Source organism: Equus asinus, chromosome 20 (assembly GCF_041296235.1).
Source record: "Equus asinus isolate D_3611 breed Donkey chromosome 20, EquAss-T2T_v2, whole genome shotgun sequence".
NCBI lineage: Eukaryota > Metazoa > Chordata > Mammalia > Perissodactyla > Equidae > Equus > Equus asinus.
Window position 1 is genome coordinate 30,165,073 of NC_091809.1, and position 20,492 is coordinate 30,185,564.

The 20,492-nt window shown below is 54.9% G+C and overlaps 1 protein-coding gene across 3 annotated transcripts in view; it reads left to right on the plus strand.

Annotated features, from left to right (window-relative positions):
- The first annotated feature begins 2,356 nt into the window (after positions 1–2,356).
- Positions 2,357–20,492, plus strand: part of IGSF9B (immunoglobulin superfamily member 9B) — a 100,000-nt gene continuing 81,864 nt past the window's right edge. The window contains exons 1-2 of one of the 3 annotated variants that reach the window (XM_070489896.1): positions 2,357–6,841; positions 17,318–17,515. In XM_070489896.1, the coding sequence (XP_070345997.1) occupies positions 6,778–6,841; positions 17,318–17,515 (262 nt within the window). In that variant the 5' untranslated portion in view covers positions 2,357–6,777. The remainder of the gene's footprint in view (positions 6,842–17,317; positions 17,516–20,492) is intronic. The other 2 variants (XM_070489894.1, XM_070489895.1) reach the window with 2 other exon arrangements.

Sequence of the window (20,492 nt, forward strand, 5' to 3'; positions counted from 1 at the left end):
CCTGGGCCTCTTGTCCCTCCCCATCCCCCGCCTCTTTGCCCTTTGGGGTGTTTTTTGTTTATTTTGTTTTTAAAGTGAGATATGTAAAGAGAGTGCTACAGAAAGTCAAACATAAAGTTTACTTTTTTTTCCAGCTGGGAAAGATTCTCCCTAAGCTAACATCATTGCCAATCTTCCTTTCTCTCTTTTTTTTCCTCGCCAAAGCCCTGGTACATAGTTGCGTAAGTTCTAAGTCCTTCTAGTTCTTCTATTTGAGCTGCCACCACAGCATGACTACTGACAGATGGGTGGTGTGGTCCCCACCTGGGAGTGGAACCTGGGCTGCTGAAGTTGAGCATGCTGAACTTTAACCACTAGGCCATCTGGGCTGGCTTTGCCCCTTGGTTTTATTTGAGCCAAGAGAGATGCTTTCTCTTCAGCCTTTTCTTCACCTCCCTCCTTCCCTCTCTAACTAACCCTACACTCACTCGTGTTACTCCTATCTGCCTACTCCTCCTTCTCACCTTTCCTAGCTGACCTATTTCCTCATTTCCCCTAACACAGTCTCTGCTCTAAACATGAAGGCTTCTTCCTTGTGCCATTCCCCCTTGTTACCACTTCTGTGCGTTCATTCCTCACGAAGCTCCATTGAACGTGCACTACGCAGTAGGCCCTCGGGGTACTAGAGAGCAGAAACCTAGACAGAGCAGCTCTTTGCCCTCACGGGGTTATAGACCAGCAGTTTTCCTTGACTGTAATGCCTTGTTTTACCCTGTCTCTCCTTCTCGTTTCTTTAAGATTTAGCTCCTCTTTCATTTCCGTCACTCAGCTCTTGCCCATCCCCACCATCTCCACCTTCTTGAGGCTCTATGGAAGTTCAAGACTGGGTCACCATCTGTCTCCAGGTTCCATGTTGACAAGTTTATTACATGTTACAAGTGTTTCCTTCCAACCAGATGCTGAGCTCCTGAGTAATAGGGATTGTGACTTGTCACTTTTGTGTCCTCCTCAATGCCTAGCACAGTGCTGACTGCAAATTGGTGTTCAGTGGCTGCTTGTTAATTGGAGAATTCCTTCTCCTGATGCTTCTTGAGCCTACGTCCTTGATCTCTCCATTTCTTGCATTCTAGCATGACCTAATCCTTGGCTGATTCCCCACATCTTCCTGATCCTTTGCTCACATCAACTTTTTTCCAATTTCAACGATGCCAGCTGCTCCAAGCCACAACTCCATGTGCCTCTATGGAAGCTTCCATACCATACTAGAATCTCTGGTCAATCAAGAGTCTTTGGGATAAGGCCAGGTCCGATCTTCCTCCAAAGTAATGTAACAGGGGCACAGCATTGGACTAATAGTTGAGACTGTTCGAGAGTCTGTGACAGAAACAGCACATAAGAACCTTCAGATTCCTTTCTCCTGCAGACGTTCATTCCTACTACCTTCTACAGATAGAGAAAGTATAATTCAGAAAAAAGAATGACCCAGATCCCCAACTTGCTAGGGTCAGGGCTGGGATGGTTCGGCAGAGCCCTGACTCCTAGCTGTCTTTCAGGCTTCTGAATGCCAGAGTGAGTAAGTGGGGGCCACTGATGCCCAGCTGTTCCAGCACCTCGCTGCTGAGGCCTTCAGCCCTGGGCAGGCAAGGGCATACTCAGGAAGGGCAGAGCTGCCCAGGAGTCCTGTGAATCATTTTCCATGACACAGCCCTTGGAAAGGTGAGGGGTTGCTGGAGACTGAACAGCATATTTCTCCTCACGAGGAGGACTGCCATTAGGGCATCGAGTCCTGTGGGAAAAACTTGATGAGAAGCAGAGAACCTCCCTTCTGCATTCTCAGATTAAGCCACAAAAACATGAAATATGTCTTTTCTGAGATTGTTTAGAGCTGGTCTGGAAAGCCAAGAAGAAAGAGGGGTTGTTATGGCTGAAAGGGCTATCTATCTGGTTTTCAGATAAACTTATCCTCAATCATGGATAGGTTTCTTCCCTGGGCAAGAATTTGTTCCCTTTTCAGCCAGATAAGAAATGAATATAGTCTGGCTAAAATTCCAGGAACTGGTTTCTGTATCAATTAATTTCTAAGTAAGATGCCACAACCCTGTCTTTAAGAACTCTGACTTAAGGCTCAGTTGAGGGAATTCTGCTCTGTAGATGTATGGGCAGGTTGTGGGAGCATAAGCTTGCACCTGCTCTCAGGTGTGCTGTATCTACCATATGCAATGATGGTTAGTGTACAGTTAAGGAATGTCCTACTGTCCCTCTGGAACAGGTGGGGTTCTGGTAGACCCACTTCCCATGCTTGGGGACTCATCTGGATGAGATACCTTAAAATGATCCTATCATGATTGGAACAGGTGTCTTAAGCCAGGAAGAACTGGATCTGTCTCTGGGCCACTCACTACCACCTAACCAATATGTGGCCTTCTGGGAAATTGCAACCAGGTAGGGGAACACTGGATATTCTGGGAAATTTGAATCATAATGAATTTAGAGTTTTAATAAGAAAAAGTCTTCAGGAATTTATTTTTGGAGAGGGCAAAGTGGATTGTTAGAATAGCTACTTGAGTCCATAAGAACAATTTACGTCCAAAGGCCACCTGCCCAAGGGACAAGCAGGGATGTGGGAGAGAAGGAAGCCAAGCAAGGTGCCTGCAAAGGTCTGTGAGCATTCTGAGCCTAGGTGGAAAATGCTTATGATAAGAAGGTTTGCGGATCCTATAAAGCTTTTCTCTACTTCTTTATCAGATCTTAAGATTAGATACTTATATTTCGGAAATCCAATTTCCTTTGTTTATTTTCTTCTCTCCTTCCAAGTTCTTTTAAAACACGCTGACTGGTCTCTCGAGTATTAAGAGAAAACAAGGTGAAAGGATTTGCTTCACAAATGGGCTGGACTTTTATAAGGGTCAGGCTCACATCCCTGTGTGCCTGGGGCTGGCAGCAGCAGCATGAATTGAAGTGAGAAAATACTAAGATCTAGATACTGCTTGCAAACCCTTCCTTTCTAGAGATTTCCTCTAAAGTTCATTTTTGTCTTAATTTTGGAGGCTGTTTTCATGGAAGATTGTGTCACCCCCAAATGGCTGCAACATTACCTCCTATCCCACGACCTTTTAAAATGGGAGGTGGACACTGCTCCTATTGGGATGTAGGGATCTACATTCTCTGCCTTGGAATTGGGGAAGGGTTTTGAGACTTGTGTAAGTGATGCTATACATCTTCCAAGGCTAGAACATAAAGGGTAATACATCTTCCACCTGGATCTACTGGGATTGCCAGCTCTTGGAACCCAGACCCCATGCTGTGAGGAAGCCCAAGCAGCCTGTGGAGAAGCCCGCATGGAGAAACTACAGCTTTGCCTCTGGCCCTGGCTAACAGCCAGCATCAACCTGCTCGCCCTGTGAGGGAGCCATCTTGAAAGTACAGCTTCCATCCCCGAGTTGGTCAGATACCATATGAGGTAGAAAAGAGCTGTCCTCACCAAGCCCTGCCCAAATTATAGATTTGTTAGCAAACAAATGACTCGTTGTTTTAAGTCACTATATTTGAGGATGGTTTTTATATGGTAAGATAACTGATATAGTTCCCCAACTGCATAAGCACTACTTATGTCTTTGGTGCTCATTTTGGATAAATTGCTTTGATTTAGAGCTGTCTTTCTTCCTCACAAGTAGCTCTCCCAAAAACTGTCCTAACCTAGATTCTACAAAGAGGTCTGGAGCCACTGAAGAAGGTAGGAGGCGACAGGTAAGTGAACTATTGTTTTTGAGTCCTACTTGCTCAGTGGATGAGGAGGGAGCAAGGATAGTCTCCTCTTCTAGACTTAAAGCTTCTGTTGGCTACCTTTCTCACTCTCCCACCAAGGGCCTTTGGGGTTGTGTAGGTAGGTGGCTAGATGTGTTTTTTCAGGGACTAACTGATAAGACTAGAATTTCGCATTTCAAAAAAGAAGAAGGAATGACATATACTCCCATACCCGATGTAAATACACTGCATTTATTAGTGACATCGATCACTAATCACGGACACTTTGGAGCTGCTCATAGGAGTGGCTCACATTCTTCTCTCGTGGCCCTCTTGGACAGCTGGGCTCCATGCTCACCCTGAATACTCCACTGGATGTGTCCATGCCAGGGAATGGGGTTGCCATCCTTTCTGGGTCCAGAGATTAGATATATGTCAAGAGGGAAAGATTTAATTAGTCTCATTTCTCACTGTGACCTGACAGTATATCTCTTTAGAGCTGATATGAAATAAAAGTGAGAGATGTCTGAGATGATAATGCTAACTTTTCCCTTTGTGTCTCAACTTTCTTCCTTTTCCTCTCTGCCTTCACTCACTGTTCCTCTCCATTTCCAATAGACGTATCCAAAAGACGTTTAATCTTTTTAGATGGTTCCTTTGAAACTCTTCTCAACCCAACTCATGCTCTAAAGCTCTTTATATATATTTTTTCCTTCCAAACTGACAGTTTTAATTCCCTAGCAGAAACCACCACACTGAGGAGGACAAAGAAGATGGCCACCCAAAAAAAAAATCAGGATGGTTGATGAGAGTGGCTCCATCCTCTCCCTTACCCTGAAGGCCACTATAAGAATGTTTCTCTGAGCACGGATGCTTCCCACTCCTCTGCCTTGTTTATAGAACTGGGGCTAGCCTTTGGGAATCCAGCATTTCTCTCTTGTCCAGTTAGCTCCTTAGGGGTTTTGGAAGGAGAAGAATCCTGTTATCACCAGTTCTGCAAATGGATCCCAGTAAGGCTTTATGGCCCTAGGGCCAGGGGAAACTACGTGTACGTGTGAGCAGGTTTATGTTGAGGGTGGAGTTGTTCTTGGGCACGATTGCTGGGAATTAGAACATCAGTGGGGGCCTAGAGTTTCCAACTCACTTCATATCCCCAAGAAAGACATCTTGGCAAAGAAGGAGAACCTAAAGCAATGGCTTAGGGAGCTATATCCCCAGAATTATGCATCTTGAGTATGTTTGCACAGCTGGAGTAGGTGGTTAGGGTAGGGAATTATTCAATCTTCAGATTACAGCCAGATGCTAAAACTTTACTAATGTATTTGCTACTCTGCTGGGGGTCCCAGGTTCCCATCTCCTGGCTGGCAATGACCGAAGTGGGCTGGGGTTTCAGGGAAGGCTGTTCCTCCAGAACTCCAGGCCACTTTTAATGCATGTTGTGTGTATATTTTCCCACAAGCAAGTCTCCTTCTTGTTCTTTTAAGAGCTTCATGTCCTAGAGCCACTGCGTTGCGGCCATTGAGAGCTTTGTGAGGGTGAAACTCCTGACTGTCCCTCACTCCCCTCTTTCTCCCTTCCTTGGCCAACAGCCCATCCTAGAGAGCTGTGCCACCCTCACCACTGCTTTCACTCCTTGAAGGAACAAGTATCTTCACTGCAGCCTCAGAAGGCTTGCTGGTGTGAGGAGATTGTTCCTAGTAGATGTTTCCATGACGCTCATTTATTTCTTCTGCAAATGCAACTGTATTGGGGGAGGGGACAAGGAGAGGTTAGAGCAGAGAGATTGGGAAATACGCAACCTTCTAGTTGCCTCATCTATCTTCCTCTGTAGGAATAAGAAACCCACCTTTCCCTTTCCCTGGGTGTCTCCATCCCAAACCTCTAAACTGCTCTGCAAACCCATCTTGGCTTCCCGCTGCCGAGATGGGACTAGGTTCCCAGTTAGGTGGGGAGGGAAGGAATCTTGTGCATGAGGAGAAAGCCGTTTTTAGGAGAAGGAAAAAAAAAAAAACAAAAAACCCCAACTTTTATTGCTCAAAGTTGAGATTTAGTAATGATGAGCAACGATGCCCTGCCCCGGGGGTGGCAGTCTGTGTGTACGTGTGTCCCAGAGGGGGTCGTGACACTGCCGCAGTTGAAAGTGCTGAGGAGTGCCAGTGACTCATTCTAAATCTTAGTGACTTGTGGAGGTCATTTTAGTCATCCCCCTGCCTTCAGGCTGCATGGAGCTTAACTTAATATCACGTTTGGGTGGGAGGGTGTGCGTTGCCCAGGGAAGAGTGTCCGTGAGTAGAAAGGAGTGGGGGTGGGGGAGATAGCGCGTGACCTCTTTGAAAAGATCTCCAGCGAAGGACGTTCCCTAGCTTTCCCAGACTGCCCGTTCCTGGGTTTCCCCACCATTGAATTAGCATCGTCCTCCCGGGAACTGCTTTTTGCTGGATGGAAACCGGATGTTGGGTTCCCTGCGTGGGCGGGGGCGAGTTCCCTCAGACCTGTGCGGGGTAAATGAGACTCCCAGGGTCCCGTTGGCAAGCCCAAGAAGCCACCATTTCCTTCACCAGAAACTTGCCATGCAGTGTGAACATAGAACAGAAGAGAGGAGAGACGCTACAACGCCTTCTCCCTGGCAATGCGCATGATTCTGCGGCTCTGTGCTCGCCACACTTCAACGCACCTTGAAATGGGCTCGCCTCCTTCGCTCCACGACGGGCAGATATCAGAGCCAATCGGCCCCCAGGCTTGTGGGCAGTGCCCAATGGGCGGGCGGCGGGGGCGGTCCCAGAGGCCCGGCCCGGCTAGGTTTCACCGTGGAACTGGCTGCGCTCCGCCCGGGCTAGTAGTGCAGGTGCTGCTGCGCCGGGGCCGGGGAGGCTGCGCGCCGAGCCGAGCGGAGCCACGGAGGGATGGAGAGCCGGCAGCCTGGGCTGCAGGAGCACCGGCGCGGGGCGTAGGCGGGCGCGCGCGGGCGTGAGCAGGCGCTCGGGCGCGATAAGTGTGCGGGCGCAGGAGCACTTTGCGATAGGATGAGGCTCTTGGCTGGCGCGCGGTAGTACTATGATTTGGTATGTGGCCACTTTGATAGCAAGTGTGATCAGCACCCGAGGTCTCGCGGCTCAAGGTGAGTTGAAGTGCAGCGTTCCTCCTCTGCCCCTCCCCGGCGCTCTCAGCCCTTCCTCCTCGCCTCGGGCTCCCCGGCCCCGCCAAGCGCCGCGCCTTTCCGCGGGCGAGGCTCGGGCTCGGGCTCGAGCCAGGCGCGCTCCGGGGCACTGCCCGAGAGGGCCGGGGGTCGCGCGGGCTGGAGGGGCTAGGCGGGAAGGGGCCTGAGCCTTCAGGCTGCGGGGCACTCAGGAAAGGATGCCTTGGGATCCGGGTCGACGTCGCCTGCCGTCGGCCCTAGGGCTTCACACCCGCGTGCGGAGCCCGGTGTCCTTTGACGGAGCAGCCGCCTCCTTGAGCGCTGGGGAGTCTGTGGCTTTACTAACTCTGGCTACCGGGGAGTTTGCAGGTCCTTCGGGTAGGCTGCAGCACGCTTGAGCTCCGCGCAACGCCACCGCTCCGTGGGCGAGCCCTTGCAGTGAGGCGCGACCCAGAGCCTTGCGACTCTCGGCACCCACGGCTAAGGGACAGGGTTTCGGCATTGCAGGCACCCACCGCACCAGCTCGCGCCCCTTCTGAGCACACATCTTGTCACCTGGAGGTCGGATCCTCTTCGCAGGGCGGGTGCGCATGGAGCCCCAAGAGAGGAGAAGAGCTGGTTAAGGGCGGGGTGTCCCTCGGCGGGCTCCGAGGAGTGTGTGCCTTTGGCTAGCCCTGCCTGCGCCTCCGCCTGTCTTAGCCGCACCTGGGCCCCGGCCAGGCAAAAGTTCCCTGGGAGCGCGCCGCAGCTGGGCCGACCCCACGCCGCTCTCCCCGGCTGCGTGGCAGAGCTGGCTAGGGGCGAGGGCGGCGGAGGAGGGGGGTCCCCACTGCTGCATCTCGGAGCGGAGGGAGGTTTTTCTCTTTCTTTTTTAACCCGTCTGAGCTGAGAAGAGGCAAGAGGGAAGCCAGCGAGTTGAGTGATGCGTGCGTGAGCGCGCGGGCTTTTGCTTTGGTGACGGGCAAAGAGACCTACAAGCCTCTGGGTGGCACCCCCAGCTCTCAGCCCTTGTATGGAAGTAGGAGCGGAGTCTGGAGGGTGCCAGGACTCTGAGCTCACGGTTCTCAGCGCGCGGACACGACCCAGCTGCGGGCAAGTTCATAAAGCCGGGAGAGATGGCTGCGGGAGATGGCTCCGGTCGGTGGGTGGGAGTCAGCCAGGAGGACCCACCAGGGAGAGAACCCACTCCCAGCGGTCCAAGGGCAGAAGGGGTTGGCAGGAGACGCCTTTTACAGGGTCCTCTCATTACGCCTTGTCTAGGGGTGTGTAGGAGGAGGGGGAAGCGATTTTAGAAAGTTTCTGGAATTGTCTGTGTCTCCCATGCTATTTGAGGGGTCTGAAAACAGAACCAGAGGAGCGCGAAGGGAAGGGTGATTTTGTTAAATGGTGTGTTGGTGACTTGGATGGTTTTAAAGCTCTCCATTTGTCAGGCAGGAAAGCTGAGGCCAGGGCGACTGCAGGAGCTTATGGAGTGGGGATGCCTGTGAGGTGGGTCCAGCCGTGTGGAGAATCTGTCTCCAGCCTCAGCCTCCTCCGTTCCCCCGATTTCCCTGTAGTCTTCCAATGCCCTCATCTTCCTCCCCTCCACTTTTTGGTATGTTCCTGCTGTGGGACTGTCGCCGAAAGCACAAAAGGATGTGCTGGTATCTTTGAATAAAAAAAAGCACTGAAGGGAGTCTCTGAAATAGCCTCCAAACCTGAGAAGTCAAGGTGAGGGGAATGGAAAATTTTTGCAAGTTTAAGCACAGAATAAAGGACAGTGGATTTATCTTGCAGCAACACACAGAATGACCAGACAGAAGGAAGGACTTCCCAACACTGCAGGTTGTTGGACATGAAGGTTATGCCTCTTTCTGGGTGTGGAGAGGTCCTTCTGTCTGGGATGGCTTGATGTGCACCCCTGCCTGCCACGGCTTGTTGGTCTTGGGATCTTTGTAGCCTAAAGAGGATCTGTGTGTGGTGGTTAAGGACCCAGGACTAGAGTCAGAAGGCCTGGATTCAAATTCTGGCTCTACCACTTGTGGGCTCTGTGACCTTGGGCAAATTGCTCAACCTGTCTAAATGTCGGTTGTGTCAATGGAAATTGGGGTTAACAGTAGGAGCTTGTAGGGTTTTGTTTGTGAACATTGTTGCTATAAAGAAATGAATGACCACCTGTTATATAGTAAGTGCTCAATAAATGTTAACATTATTATTTTTATTACTGTAATTTGAATATCTGTGGGGTTCCAAGCCCCTTCTCAATTTCTTTTCCTTGGGCCATTCAAAGTATTGGTAGCTGGGAGTGTCTTGGGGGGAAGTTCAGAAGGCTGACTGTCAGGAACCAAGTACATTTCACGACTGACCTTGACTGGGGAGAACCTCTTGTTTCTCTGCATCCCAGGGAGATGTGAGGAAGGCATGCATGCTGCTTGGAAGTCCTTTGGAAGATCTGCAAAACTGGAGTTGTGTCAGTGGCCAGAGGCTTGTGGGAAGAATGCAGGGAGCCCAAGAGCCCAGCGCTCCTAGCATCACAGCATCTACAGCATCTGGAGGGAGGGAGAGGGGGCCTGTGTGGCAGGCGCCTGCTTGCGTGAGAAACAGCAGCCAGTGTTCAAATGCTGGCTCTGTGTGAGAGCTCAGCTGTTCTCCGACTGGCAGAGGCGACTTCCTGGGAGATTCCTCAGGGGCAGAGAATTTGAGATGCCACTCTTAGGGTTTGGCTGATGTAGGGGCTGCTCCGGCAGAGGGCTGAAAGGGGACAGACCCCCTCAGGCAGTGTCAGGTTGGGACAGAGGTAGGCATAGACTCTCCCTTTTGACTTTAATCCTATGTGTCTGGGAGGTGGGTGAGGACAGTGGAGAGGTTGGGGAGGGTATGCAGAAGAGAGGTATCTGGAGCCTGGAAGGTGGTGAGTGGCCTGTCGCCATCCCAGACGTTTCCTGAGCAAGCTTTGGGGAAGATCCTGGGCCATACTTGGCTGAGTCTGGGCCTCTGACAGGGGAGGGAAGTCTGGGCCTTCATTCCCAAGGCTGCCTCCTCCTGTCTGTTACAGATTCTCTGCGTGGATCATCCCTGACTGCAGAGTCCCCAAATAAAGTGGGGTTCTGACTCAGATCCTGCTGATAGCTGGACCAGTACCCTCTACCCTTTGCCTGGCCTTGTCCCTCCCTTCTTCCTTTTGGCATTAAAGGTTGGAGGGAGGAGGTTTAGGCCTGGAAGCTGCCAGCAGGACCTCGTGGGCAGCCCATCAGCTGAAAAGGACTTAGCTCAGGAAGTGGCCAAGTGATGTGTGTATGCATGTCCCCAGCACACACCGCTGGAGGCAGGGGTGTGTCTGGCAGCATGTACCCTGGGAGAAGCTGAGGGAGGGGATGTGTCAGAGGGGCATGGCAGAGGGACAGTGGGAAGAATCAGCTTTCAGCTGCTGCCTGAGGCCCCACACGTGCTAGACTTGGAGTTGTCAGTCCCAGAGCTGGTGGTTTCATGTCTGTGGCTCTGAGACAGAAAGCTGGAATCTGGTTATGCAAGGAGCAGAGGCTGCCTGGTGGGGAGATGCAGGAGCCCAGCATCTATGCCTCCACCTCTTTCGCGGCCCTGGCACTGGCTCTGCTGGTGCCTGCTTTTTCTCTCTCCCCTCTGCCCACCCCAGCCAGCGTGCTGCCCTGCTACCGCTCTCTTTGCTCCCTTGGACCTCTCTTTCTCAGGCCTGCCTCACGTGGCCTTCCTGTGTGCTGTGCTGAGGGAGTAAGGACAGGGACAGAAGCCCCAAGGGGGGCAAGGCCTGAGAGTCAGTGCCCTTCTCTTCTCTATGAAAGTCCCCTCCCTCTCCTACACACATGTGGCCTCCTCGGCTGGGGCCTGGGCTCAGGGGAGCAGTGTTCTTTGGTCTGCTCCCTGGGATGGGTTAAACAGCTGGCAAAGAGTGGATCTGAATTGTGCAGAGAGAGGTGGTGGGTGCACGCTGTCTGGAGGTGTGTGCACACGTGTTTGTGCGTGCACATGTAGAATGCAGCATGACAGGGCACAGTTAGTGTCCAGGCACAAGAAAGGGGTCCCTCCCGTCTGAGTGCCATGGGTGGCAGGAAGACCAGACTCAGAGGTGATGCCTTGCTTTCCTCATCCCCCTACTCTACACCTGAGCCTAGGCAACCCAGAAGTCCCAAAGTTGGAGGCTCAGCCCAGGGGCTGGATTGAAGGATGTCTGAGGTCCTGAGAGAAAGCTTAACTGGGGGGGACAAATCCAGGCAGAGCTCCCAGGGACACAGAAAGGAATCAGTCTTGCCAAGGTGGGCTCTGGCTTCAGGAGCCCGTTAGCCCAGCACACTCAGGAGTGAAGGGGCTGAGTCCCTGGGGAGATTGGAGAGGGTGCTGGGGTTGCAGAGAGGCGGCTTGTAGCCTGGCCCCCTCAGGGGCACTGCCCACGGGTACAAGCCCCGTCTGCCCGAGGCAGCTGACCTATTTTTCTTAGGAATCTTCTGGCTTTTGTGTTCTCTCTCGCGTGAATAAGCAGGAGACTGGTGAGCAGAGATGGGGCCTCCATAAGGGTTTTGGAGGACAGTTCCACGTGGGCCAAGGCTTTGAGGAGATCCCAGCCAGCCTAACTGTCCTTCTGAGAAGAAAGGGTAGGGATAGTGCCCGCAGCCTGTGCTTCTAGCCCCTGCTCCCCCACCCCCTTACCTCCCTTCTGGTGACAGGCACCACTGAGACGGTCTGTGGCAGACAGCTTGCACAGCAGCTCATCTACACAAAGTCTACGAGATGAGCCACTGTCCTCATTTTCTGGCTTCAGAGTAGGGAATGCTGACGCTTTGCTGTGGGTAAACACGGGGCTTTAATTTCCCACTTACTTGTCTAGTGACCTGGCCCCTTATCTGAGGAATGTGGCCTGGTGGTGCCGGCTCGCGTGTACTTGGCCACATGGCCATGAGCGTGAGGGCAGGGTGCAGGCCTCTGCCCAGGTGGTGGGGAGGAGGTGGGATGGGGTGTGGCTTTGCCTTTCTGCTGAGGAGCCATTAAAGGAGCAGAGCGGAGGTTGAATTACTGACTGCTTCCTGTCAGTGGCTCCTGGGGAAAGGGCTTTTGGAAATACAATCCAGCCAAGAGCAAATTAAGGTTGCTAATAGCATCGCTGCCTCATGGGCTGCTAAGGGGAGCCCAGCCGGGATGGTGAGGGAGGAGAGGTACCCACAGGAGGAAGGAGGCTTGTGTTTCTGCCCCTTCCTCCCCAAAGGCTTGCTGTTCAGAAGATGGGAAGCTTCCTGGCCAGGGCAAGTCTGGGCTCGCCTGACCTCTGACTTCGGACGCTGAGAGGTTTGATGCAGAGTGGGGGCTGGAGCTCTGTGAGGACAGTGATGGGGAGACCGTAGAAGCTGGGGACTTCTCTGAGGACCTGCCTGGGCTGCATGTGGGGGTCCTTGCTGGAGGCAGAATGATGTCCAGATGACCTCCAGCCCACCTGCCTTCTGGAGATGAGAACAAGGACACAGTCTGATGTTTTGGACTCAGGCCTCTTCTCCATCTCACAGTTTAGAGTGCTTTTAGCATTGCTTTGGGCCATGGGGAGTCTGTCCTCTGCTTTCCTCCTGCCACCCTTCTGGGTGTGCACCTCCGTGGGAGGCTCCCGGGGAGCCTGAGTTGCCGGCTTCCTGGAATCTCCTGGAGCCTCCTGGCTTGTCAGGGAGGAGAGATTGGGGGACTATTGGGGGCTGTGCCTTTTTTGGACTCAGCAGGGATTATTTTTAGGCTGGCAGATGGAGGTGGCGGTGGCTGTCGCTGGTATTATTAGACAGCAGGCCTGTGGTTTGGGAGTCTGGTGCCCAGAGGAGGAGGGGGCGGGGGGAGGAGGAAGAGAAAGCTCCAGTAAGGACTTGTATTTATGAGCTATGGAGGCTGGTGCTCACCCCGTGGTCTTCCCCTTACCACAGCCGCCGCCAGACCCAGCCAGAAGCTCCTGGGTCTCGTGCAGAGTGACACTGCTCAGCCCAGAGCCAGCCAGAGATGGCCAGCTGCCTTCTGAGACAGGCCTGCCCGGTCATCCTTCTCTAGTCCTGGGCTGCAGGGGTCTGGCTGTCAGAAGCTGTGCAGAGCATGCAGTGGGAGGGGCTGACCTCTGACTCAGAAGAAAATGGGGCTGTTTCTGGAAGCAGTTGGGGAAAGGCCTTGGTGCCTGGGCCTGTGGCCAGCAGAGTGGTGTGAATGACTATGGGCACCTGGAGCCTGACTCCCCCATCTGCTCCCTGAGTGACTTGGCTGAGACAGATAGCCTCCCAGTTTGCTCTCTTGTGAAATGGGGATGGTTGTACCTCTGGCAGGTGGGCATTTTGGGCACAAATGGAGTTCGTGTCACACGCCCAGCACCAAGCCTGGAGTGCAGTAGGTCTTTAGAGGAAGTGAGCTTTGCCAGCAGCTGCAGCTCTGCCTGCCCTGGCACCTAGGCCTCCTCTGGTATTTAGAGTGTTTCCATGCTGCCGTGCCCTGGCGGAAGAGCTGCAGGTTGTGAGTGTCAGGCACGGGGGCTGTGCCAGGCCCTGGATGCCTCCTGTTCTTGCCCACAGGGGATCTAATGGGCCACCTGCTGGGACCACCTGGCCCAGAGAGCAGGAAGTTTGTACCCTCTGGGCTTCCCAAAAGGTCAGCCAGACCACAGGCGCACCTCAAGCCCCTGTGCTCTCCTGTTTCTCCTCCCTACTGTGGGTGAAACCGCCCAAAGTGGGCTGGGCAGAGCCCCAAGATGCAGGTTTGCTGGGCTCAGGTACTGCTGCTCCTGCCTTCTCTACAATGGCGTGTGAGGTCCTGGGCACCTCCTGGCCTCCTGCTGTCCTCACCGTTGCTGATGCCAGCTTCCCTCTGAGGGTACAGCCTCATCCCTTTGGGCTACTGTGATGGGGGAGGGTCTGAGGGCCTCTCGCCCTCTTGCAGCCACTCCCCACCTCTGGTCAATATCCATCCTTGTCTTCCCCTCCCCCTCCCTACCTGCAGAACCAGTGGGCCTTTGCTCCCGCCAGCCCTGCTGGGGAGAAGCCCACCTGCTCCCTGAAGGAACAGCCTCAGCTCTGTCCCCCTCCTGGTTCTGGGTCCTTTGAAGGCCTGTGTTTCTGTGTCTCAGTGGCTGAATCCTCTGTACCCTTGAGTTCTCCCTCTTGCCCTAGGCTGGACTCTGCCTGTGTCCAGTTTGCATTATGCCCATCTTGGTGTCTCTCTCCTTCCTTGCTTCTTGAATCTCTTTTACTCCTTGATTGGGTCTGGTGTCCTCCAAGGTTTGAGTTTCTCCCTCTCCTCCATCAAGCCCCTCTTCCCTCTCTACTGCCAGTCTAGTTACTTTCTTTTTTGCTTTGAGCCTTTCTGGAGAAAGTGTTTTATTAGACATGCTTTGGCTCAGAAAGGATCAGGCGTAGGGAGAAGTGCTTGTGGGTGATGGAGTGAGAGAACACGCTGTGTGTGTTTGTGTGTGTGTGTGTGCGTGCGTGTGTGGTGAAGAGATGAGGAAAGCTCATAAATATTTTCCAGTTCGGAGCCAGGAGGCTTGGCCTGAGTGGTGGGCGGGGCTCCCAGCCCTCTGCCTTCTTCTGGGGAAGCTCCGGCTCTTTTTGCCTTGCTTATCTTCTCTGGGATGCCTGTCTCCCTGTGTCCTCTCTCCAGCTGCTCCTCCCTGATGGAAAAGGTCCTTGAGAAGAGGTGCAGGCTGGGGCAGAATGTCTTGGGGTGGGCCTTGGGTTGGGTGCTCAGCCCTGAGCCCAGGGGCAGGCTGGGGGTAGGGGTGGAAACCTGGAGCCAGCGCCAGTGATGGGGGAAGTGTGAAAGAGGCTGCCTCATTGCCATGCAGTGAGAGTGAGGGAGTGCTAGGTGTAAATGAGCAGCCAGCACTGTGGGAACCCATGTCAGAGCGACCGCCTCCTGGCATTGCCCCCTAGAGCTCTCAACCCCAGCAGCCAGAGCGCTTCAGAGCCGAGCTTCACTGTTAGAGGTGGGCAGCCGCCATTTCCCACCCCTTTTCCTCCTGCCCTAGGCTCTGGGGCCAGAGCCCTGGGAAGGAGCCCCCTTCTGTGGACGACCTCTGTCCCCTGTCGTGTAACCCGTCCCTGGGAATAGCTCCGTCCTCTTCCCCCAGGCTCCTGTATGTCTCCTTTTCTCCTCCAAGGCCTGTGCTGCACACATATGCACACTCACAGACACATACCCTCTCAGTGCACAATCTGCATGTACTCACACACGTCCTTCTATCAAGAGCTGTTCTCACACACACATTGCATACATGCACACACACGTTGCTTCCCCTGCTCACTCATGGTGCCTGGTTTATCCATTCCTTCTGGGTCCAGGACCAGCCTTTGTGCTCCTGGATGCCGGGAGGCAGGTTCTGTCCCTATCTGGGTGCCCGTGGGGTTGTGGGGGAGGCTCCTGCAGCAGCTGGGCCCGCTCCGTATTTCCCTGAGGGGCTGGAATTCAAACTTAGCCTGAAGCAAGGTTGGGGGCGGGGGGACTGGGAAACCTGCTGGGGCTGCAGGCAGGTGAGTGCAACGCTCTGCTCTGCTCCAAAAATACTCCGTGATCTTAGCTCTTCCTCTAGAAAACAGTGATGTCACCGGTAGCCAATCAGCTTCTGGAAAGGTTGCCTCCTCCTCCTTCCGCAACTTATGGGGAGGAGAGGGAGAGGGGGAGGGGCAGGAGAGAAGGAGAGGAGGAGAGATGCAGAGACACACAGACAACAGACAGACAGATGGAGAAAGAAGTGAACACAAGCGCTCAGTCTGGCAGAGAAAGAGGTACACACAGAAAGGCAGGCAGACAAACCCCTTCCTCTTGCACAGCGGACAGAGATCCATGTGTCCCCCAACACACACACATGCACACACGTGTGCACACACACATGCACAGGCATGCACACTGAGAGAGACACAGAGACAGGCAAGTAGACAGGATCCCCACATAGAGTGGGAGCTAGAAAAAAAAGAGACAGAGACACAGAGACTTGAAGAGAGACAGGCACAGAGAGACAGAGACATGGAGGAGCAGGAGAGATAGAGACATACAGGAGAGAGAGAGAGAGAGACAGAGAACCAGAGAGAGACGGAGAGACAAGGCACAGAGACATGAAGGAGAGACAGAGACAAGAGGAGACAGGCGGGGGCACACAGAGGTGGGAGGCCTGTAAGATTTAGATCCAGAGGCACCTGACAGACTGGCCACAGACAGGCAGGGACTGCTCTCGGGCATCCTCTCCCTGGTGTGGTGGGAGGGCTTTGGGCCTCACTGAGCAGCCGCTGTCCTCGGTGCTGCCTGGAGGGCCCGGCAGGGATGGAATGGGAGGCTGTGGGGCTGGGGAAAGCTGTGATCCAGCCTGGGGGTGTGTGGGCTAGTGAGACTTCCCCAGCTGTCCTTTTCACTGGGAAGGAAGCTGGACAAGGTGACTTTGTGGGCACGGGCCTGGTATGCGGGTGAGGAGGGTCAGGCTGGAGGTGGGTCTCTACATCCTCACGTAGGGGCTCAGGAGCGGGCTGCTGAGGCATGTAAAACCGTGCCTGGGTTAACCTCTCTACTGTCCTCCAGTTTGGAGCTGGATCTCTCATGCCATGTCCCCCTCCCCTGCCAGGAGGATGGGTACACCCTATCCAGTCACATGCTTTGTCCTCCTCCTTAGCTGGCTGAGGTTGGCAGTGCCAGGGTCCCCCTCCTTTGTCCCCAGCATCCTTGTCTCCCAATGACAATGTCTGAGTCTTCTCAGTCCAATAGGTTTGGGGCTTGGAAATGGGAGGGCTGGAGGCCCCCCCTTCCCCCCTCCTCCCCATGGAAGATGAATTGGGAGGAGGGGCCTGGAGAGGCCAGCTCAGGCCTGTGGGCTTTCCCTCTGGTGTTGCCCTGAGCAGTCTCTGCTCTGCTTGTTAGGGATTCCCCTGCTCCTGCGTGGAGTGCTCTTGCTGTATGCTGGAACAGCGGGCTGAGCTGGGGGCGGGGTGTAGGAGGATGGCTGGCTCTGCGGTTTCCGCCAGGCTCTGATGGAAGCTCTGCTGCAGGGAGACATTCCACTTTACCCTCGGCTGCTGCAGGCCCAGGCTGTGGTCTCCTCAGAGGCGCTGAGGCCCCTCTACCTTCTCGGGGGCCAGACTCCTTAGGCTTTAGGGGGGTGTTAAAGGGGGAGGGCATGGTTGTGGCTCTGCTCTTTGGCACTGCGGAGGGAAGGTTGGCTTGTGGGGCTGAAGAGAACTGAGTCCCTCTTCTTCTCCTCTGTCCTCCTCTCCCTCAGGTTCCTGGGTACTGGGCCCCAGGGCCATGGGAGGGGGGGCAGGGTTGGTGGGTTCACAGATGACCCTCTGGGGAGTGGGTGAGGTCCTCTTCAGCAGGAGGGCTCGAGGGCAGCTGGCCTGGTGGAGGGGAGGGGGGTGCGGAGGTCCTTGGACGTGGGCAGAGGCCGCCTCTGGGCTGCTGGGGCAGGATCTCCTTATCATCTCCTTTTCTGAGTCCCGTTTGCTGTCCCATTAGGTGCCCACGGCCTGCGAGAGGAGCCCGAGTTTGTGACTGCGAGAGCTGGCGAGAGTGTGGTCCTGCGATGCGACGTGATCCACCCGGTGACGGGACAGCCCCCACCCTATGTTGTAGAGTGGTTCAAGTTTGGGGTGCCCATCCCTATCTTCATCAAGTTTGGCTACTACCCCCCGCATGTGGACCCTGAGTATGCAGGTAAGTCTGGGCTGCAGGGTGCCCCCCCCCCGCGCTTCGTTTCCCTCCTTGGTTTTAGTGTGGCTGCCCCTTCCAGCCCGGGGCCTCCGGGCTCTCACTGGTTGCTGGTCATGGTCAGGGTTCCTCCTACCTTTATCTCTGTTGCCTCTTATCTTTTCTGACTGGTCTGTTATCTCTGTTTTCCACAGTCTCTGCCTCTTTCCTTCCATCCTTTGGACCCCGTAGGTTTTAATTAAGTGGTGGGGAGGAGAGGGAAGAGGAGGCGATGCAGACAAGAATCCCTCCTAAACAGCGCAGCCCAGGGTGCACAGGGGCAGAGGCAGGAGTGAGAGGCAGCCTGGAGCCTGGCTGTGGGAGAGCAGGGCTGGGCAGGATGGCAGCTCCGGGCAGGAGGAAGCAACGTCACAGCCCTGCAGGCTTTGCTCTGTCTGCCTTTGCCCACGCCCTCCCTTTGGCTCTGGAGCTGGGGCCTCATCTGGGCCCTAAGTGTCAGTGAGTGTCAGCCAGGCTGCACTCCCATGCTACTCCAGCCCCCTCCTCCTGGCCGCTGGGTATCCTCTGCAATTACTCCTGCCAGCAGAGGCCTCATTGTAAGTCCCTGTCAGCGCCTGCCCACCGGTCTGCCAGGGAGGAGGGTGTGGGGTGTGTATGCGAGTACATGTGTACGAGTGTGTGTGCACGCGTGCGTGCATATGTGTGTGTGTGTGTGTGTTGGGGTTTAAAGCACCAGAGGAAGCCGGCAGGACCCTGCTTTTATCTTTGCTTCTGGCTTCTGAGGTCTGAATTGCCTTTCTCTCAGAAAGCATCCATTTCTGTCTCTCTCTCTCTCCCTCTCCCTCTCTCTCCCTCTCTCCCCTCTCCCTGTTTTCCTCTCCCTCTCTCCCTCTTACTCCCTCCCTCTCCCTCTCTCTCTCCTTCTCCCTCTCTCTCCCTCCCTCCCTCTTTCTCCCTCTCCCTCCCTCTCCCTATCTCTCTCTCTCTCTCTCCCTCTCCCTCCGTCCCTCTTTCTCCCTCTCCCTCCCTCCCTCTCTCCCCCTCTCCCTCTCCCTCCCTCCCTCTTTCTCCCTCTCCCTCCCTCTCTCTCCCTTTCTCTCTCTCTGCCTCCCTCTCCCTCCCTCTCCCTCCCTCTCCCTCTCTCTCTCCTTCTTCCTCCCTCTCCCTCCCTCCCTCTTTCTCCCTCTCCCTCCCTCTCCCTATCTCTCTCTCTCTCTCCCTCTCCCTATCTCTCTCTCTCTCTCCCTCTCCCTCCCTCTCTCTCCCTTTCTCTCTCTCTGCCTCCCTCTCCCTCCCTCTCCCTCCCTCTCCCTCCTTCTCCCTCTCTCTCTCTCTCTCTCTCCCTCTCCCTCCCTCCCTCTTTCTCCGTCTCTCTCCCTCTCCCTCTCTCTCCCTCTCCCTCTCTCTCCCTCTCTCCCCTCTCCCTGTTTTCCTCTCCCTCTCTCCCTCTCACTCCCTCTCCCTTTCTCTCCCTCTCCCTCCCTCTCCCTCTCTCTCCCTCTCCCTCTCTCTCCCTCTCTCTCTGTCTCCCACCCCCCTGTTTCCCTCTCCCTCTCTCTCCTTCTCCCTCCCTCTCCCTCCCCCTCCCTCCCTCTCCCTCCCCCTCCCCCTCCCTCCCTCCCTCTCTTTCCCTCCCTCTCCCTCCCTCTCCCTCTCCCTCCCCCTCCCTCCCTCCCTCTCTTTCCCTCCCTCTCCCTCCCTCTCCCTCTCCCTCTCTCTCCCTCCCTCTCCCTCCCTCTCCCTGTCTCCCTCTCCCCCCTCCCTCTCTCTCCCTCCCTCTCCCCCTCCCTCTCTCTCCCTCCCTCTCCCTCCCTCCCTCTTTCTCCCTCTCCCTCCCTCTCCCTATCTCTCTCTCTCTCCCTCTCCCTCCCTCCCTCTTTCTCCCCCTCTCCCCCTCTCCCTCTCTCTCCCTCCCTCCCTCTCCCTCCCTCCCTCTTTCTCTCTCTCCCTCTCCCTCCCTATCTCTCTCTCTCTCTCCCTCTCCCTCCATCCCTCTTTCTCCCTCTCTCTCCCTCTTCCTGTCTCCCTCTCCCTTTGTGTCCCCATGTCCCCCTCACCCCCATCTCTTGCTTTCTTTGGCCTTTCTTTGGCTGTGGTTGGTGTTGATAGTCTGGGTTTTAGGCAGATGGCCAGTGTGGAAACAAGGCGGAAGGCAGAGGAGGTCGTGAGGTTGGGGTGAAGGGTGGGCTGAGTAGTGGGTGAGGGGTGGGAGGATGCTCGGACAGCTCCCCTCCTCCTCATGCAGGAGGGGGATCCGCTCTCCCTTCTGCTTGGCTCCTGCTGCAGCTCTTACCTTCTCCAACGAGCAAGACAAAGATGGCCTCCTCATGGGGAGGAGGATGGAGTGAGGGTGGGTAGCTTGGGGGTCTTTGCACTTCCTGCCAGCCCTTTCCTCATTCTCCGACCCTGGGCTCTCAACTCCTGGGGGCACTGGGCTCTGGCTCAATAGGGGTGACAGGTCCCCAGCCTGCCTTCCGTCTGCCCTACCATAGGGAAGCCAGACAGAGAGGGTGCTGGCTGTGAGGACTCAGCTGGGATGGGGGTATCATGCAACCTGAATGGGGGTTCAAGGCCCTGCCTGAGACTCCCTACCTCATTCTCTTTTATTCACCCGTCTGCCTTCTTCCCTCCCTCCCTCCATCTCTCCCTCTCTGCCCCCTCTCTCCTCTCAGTGCTGTATCCCTCATGCCTTTCCTTTGTCCCAGGAGATCTCCAGGAGAACAGGAGTGTTCTGAGGAACTGAGGCTCTTCTCAGTGCAGACACAGAGTTGTCATTGCAGCTGCGATGGCCCCGTGAGGCTGCAGGGCTGGGGAGGGAGAGTGGTTCTGTGGCTAAGGCTTTATGTCTTTTCCTTTGCCACCTGCTGCTGGAGGTTGGTGCCAGCTGTCACTTTGGGGCCTTGCTGTGGGAGATGGTCTGAAGGTTATAATGGGTCCTCTCCCTTTGGCTGGAGTGGGGAGTGTTGAGTGACTGGCCTTTCCC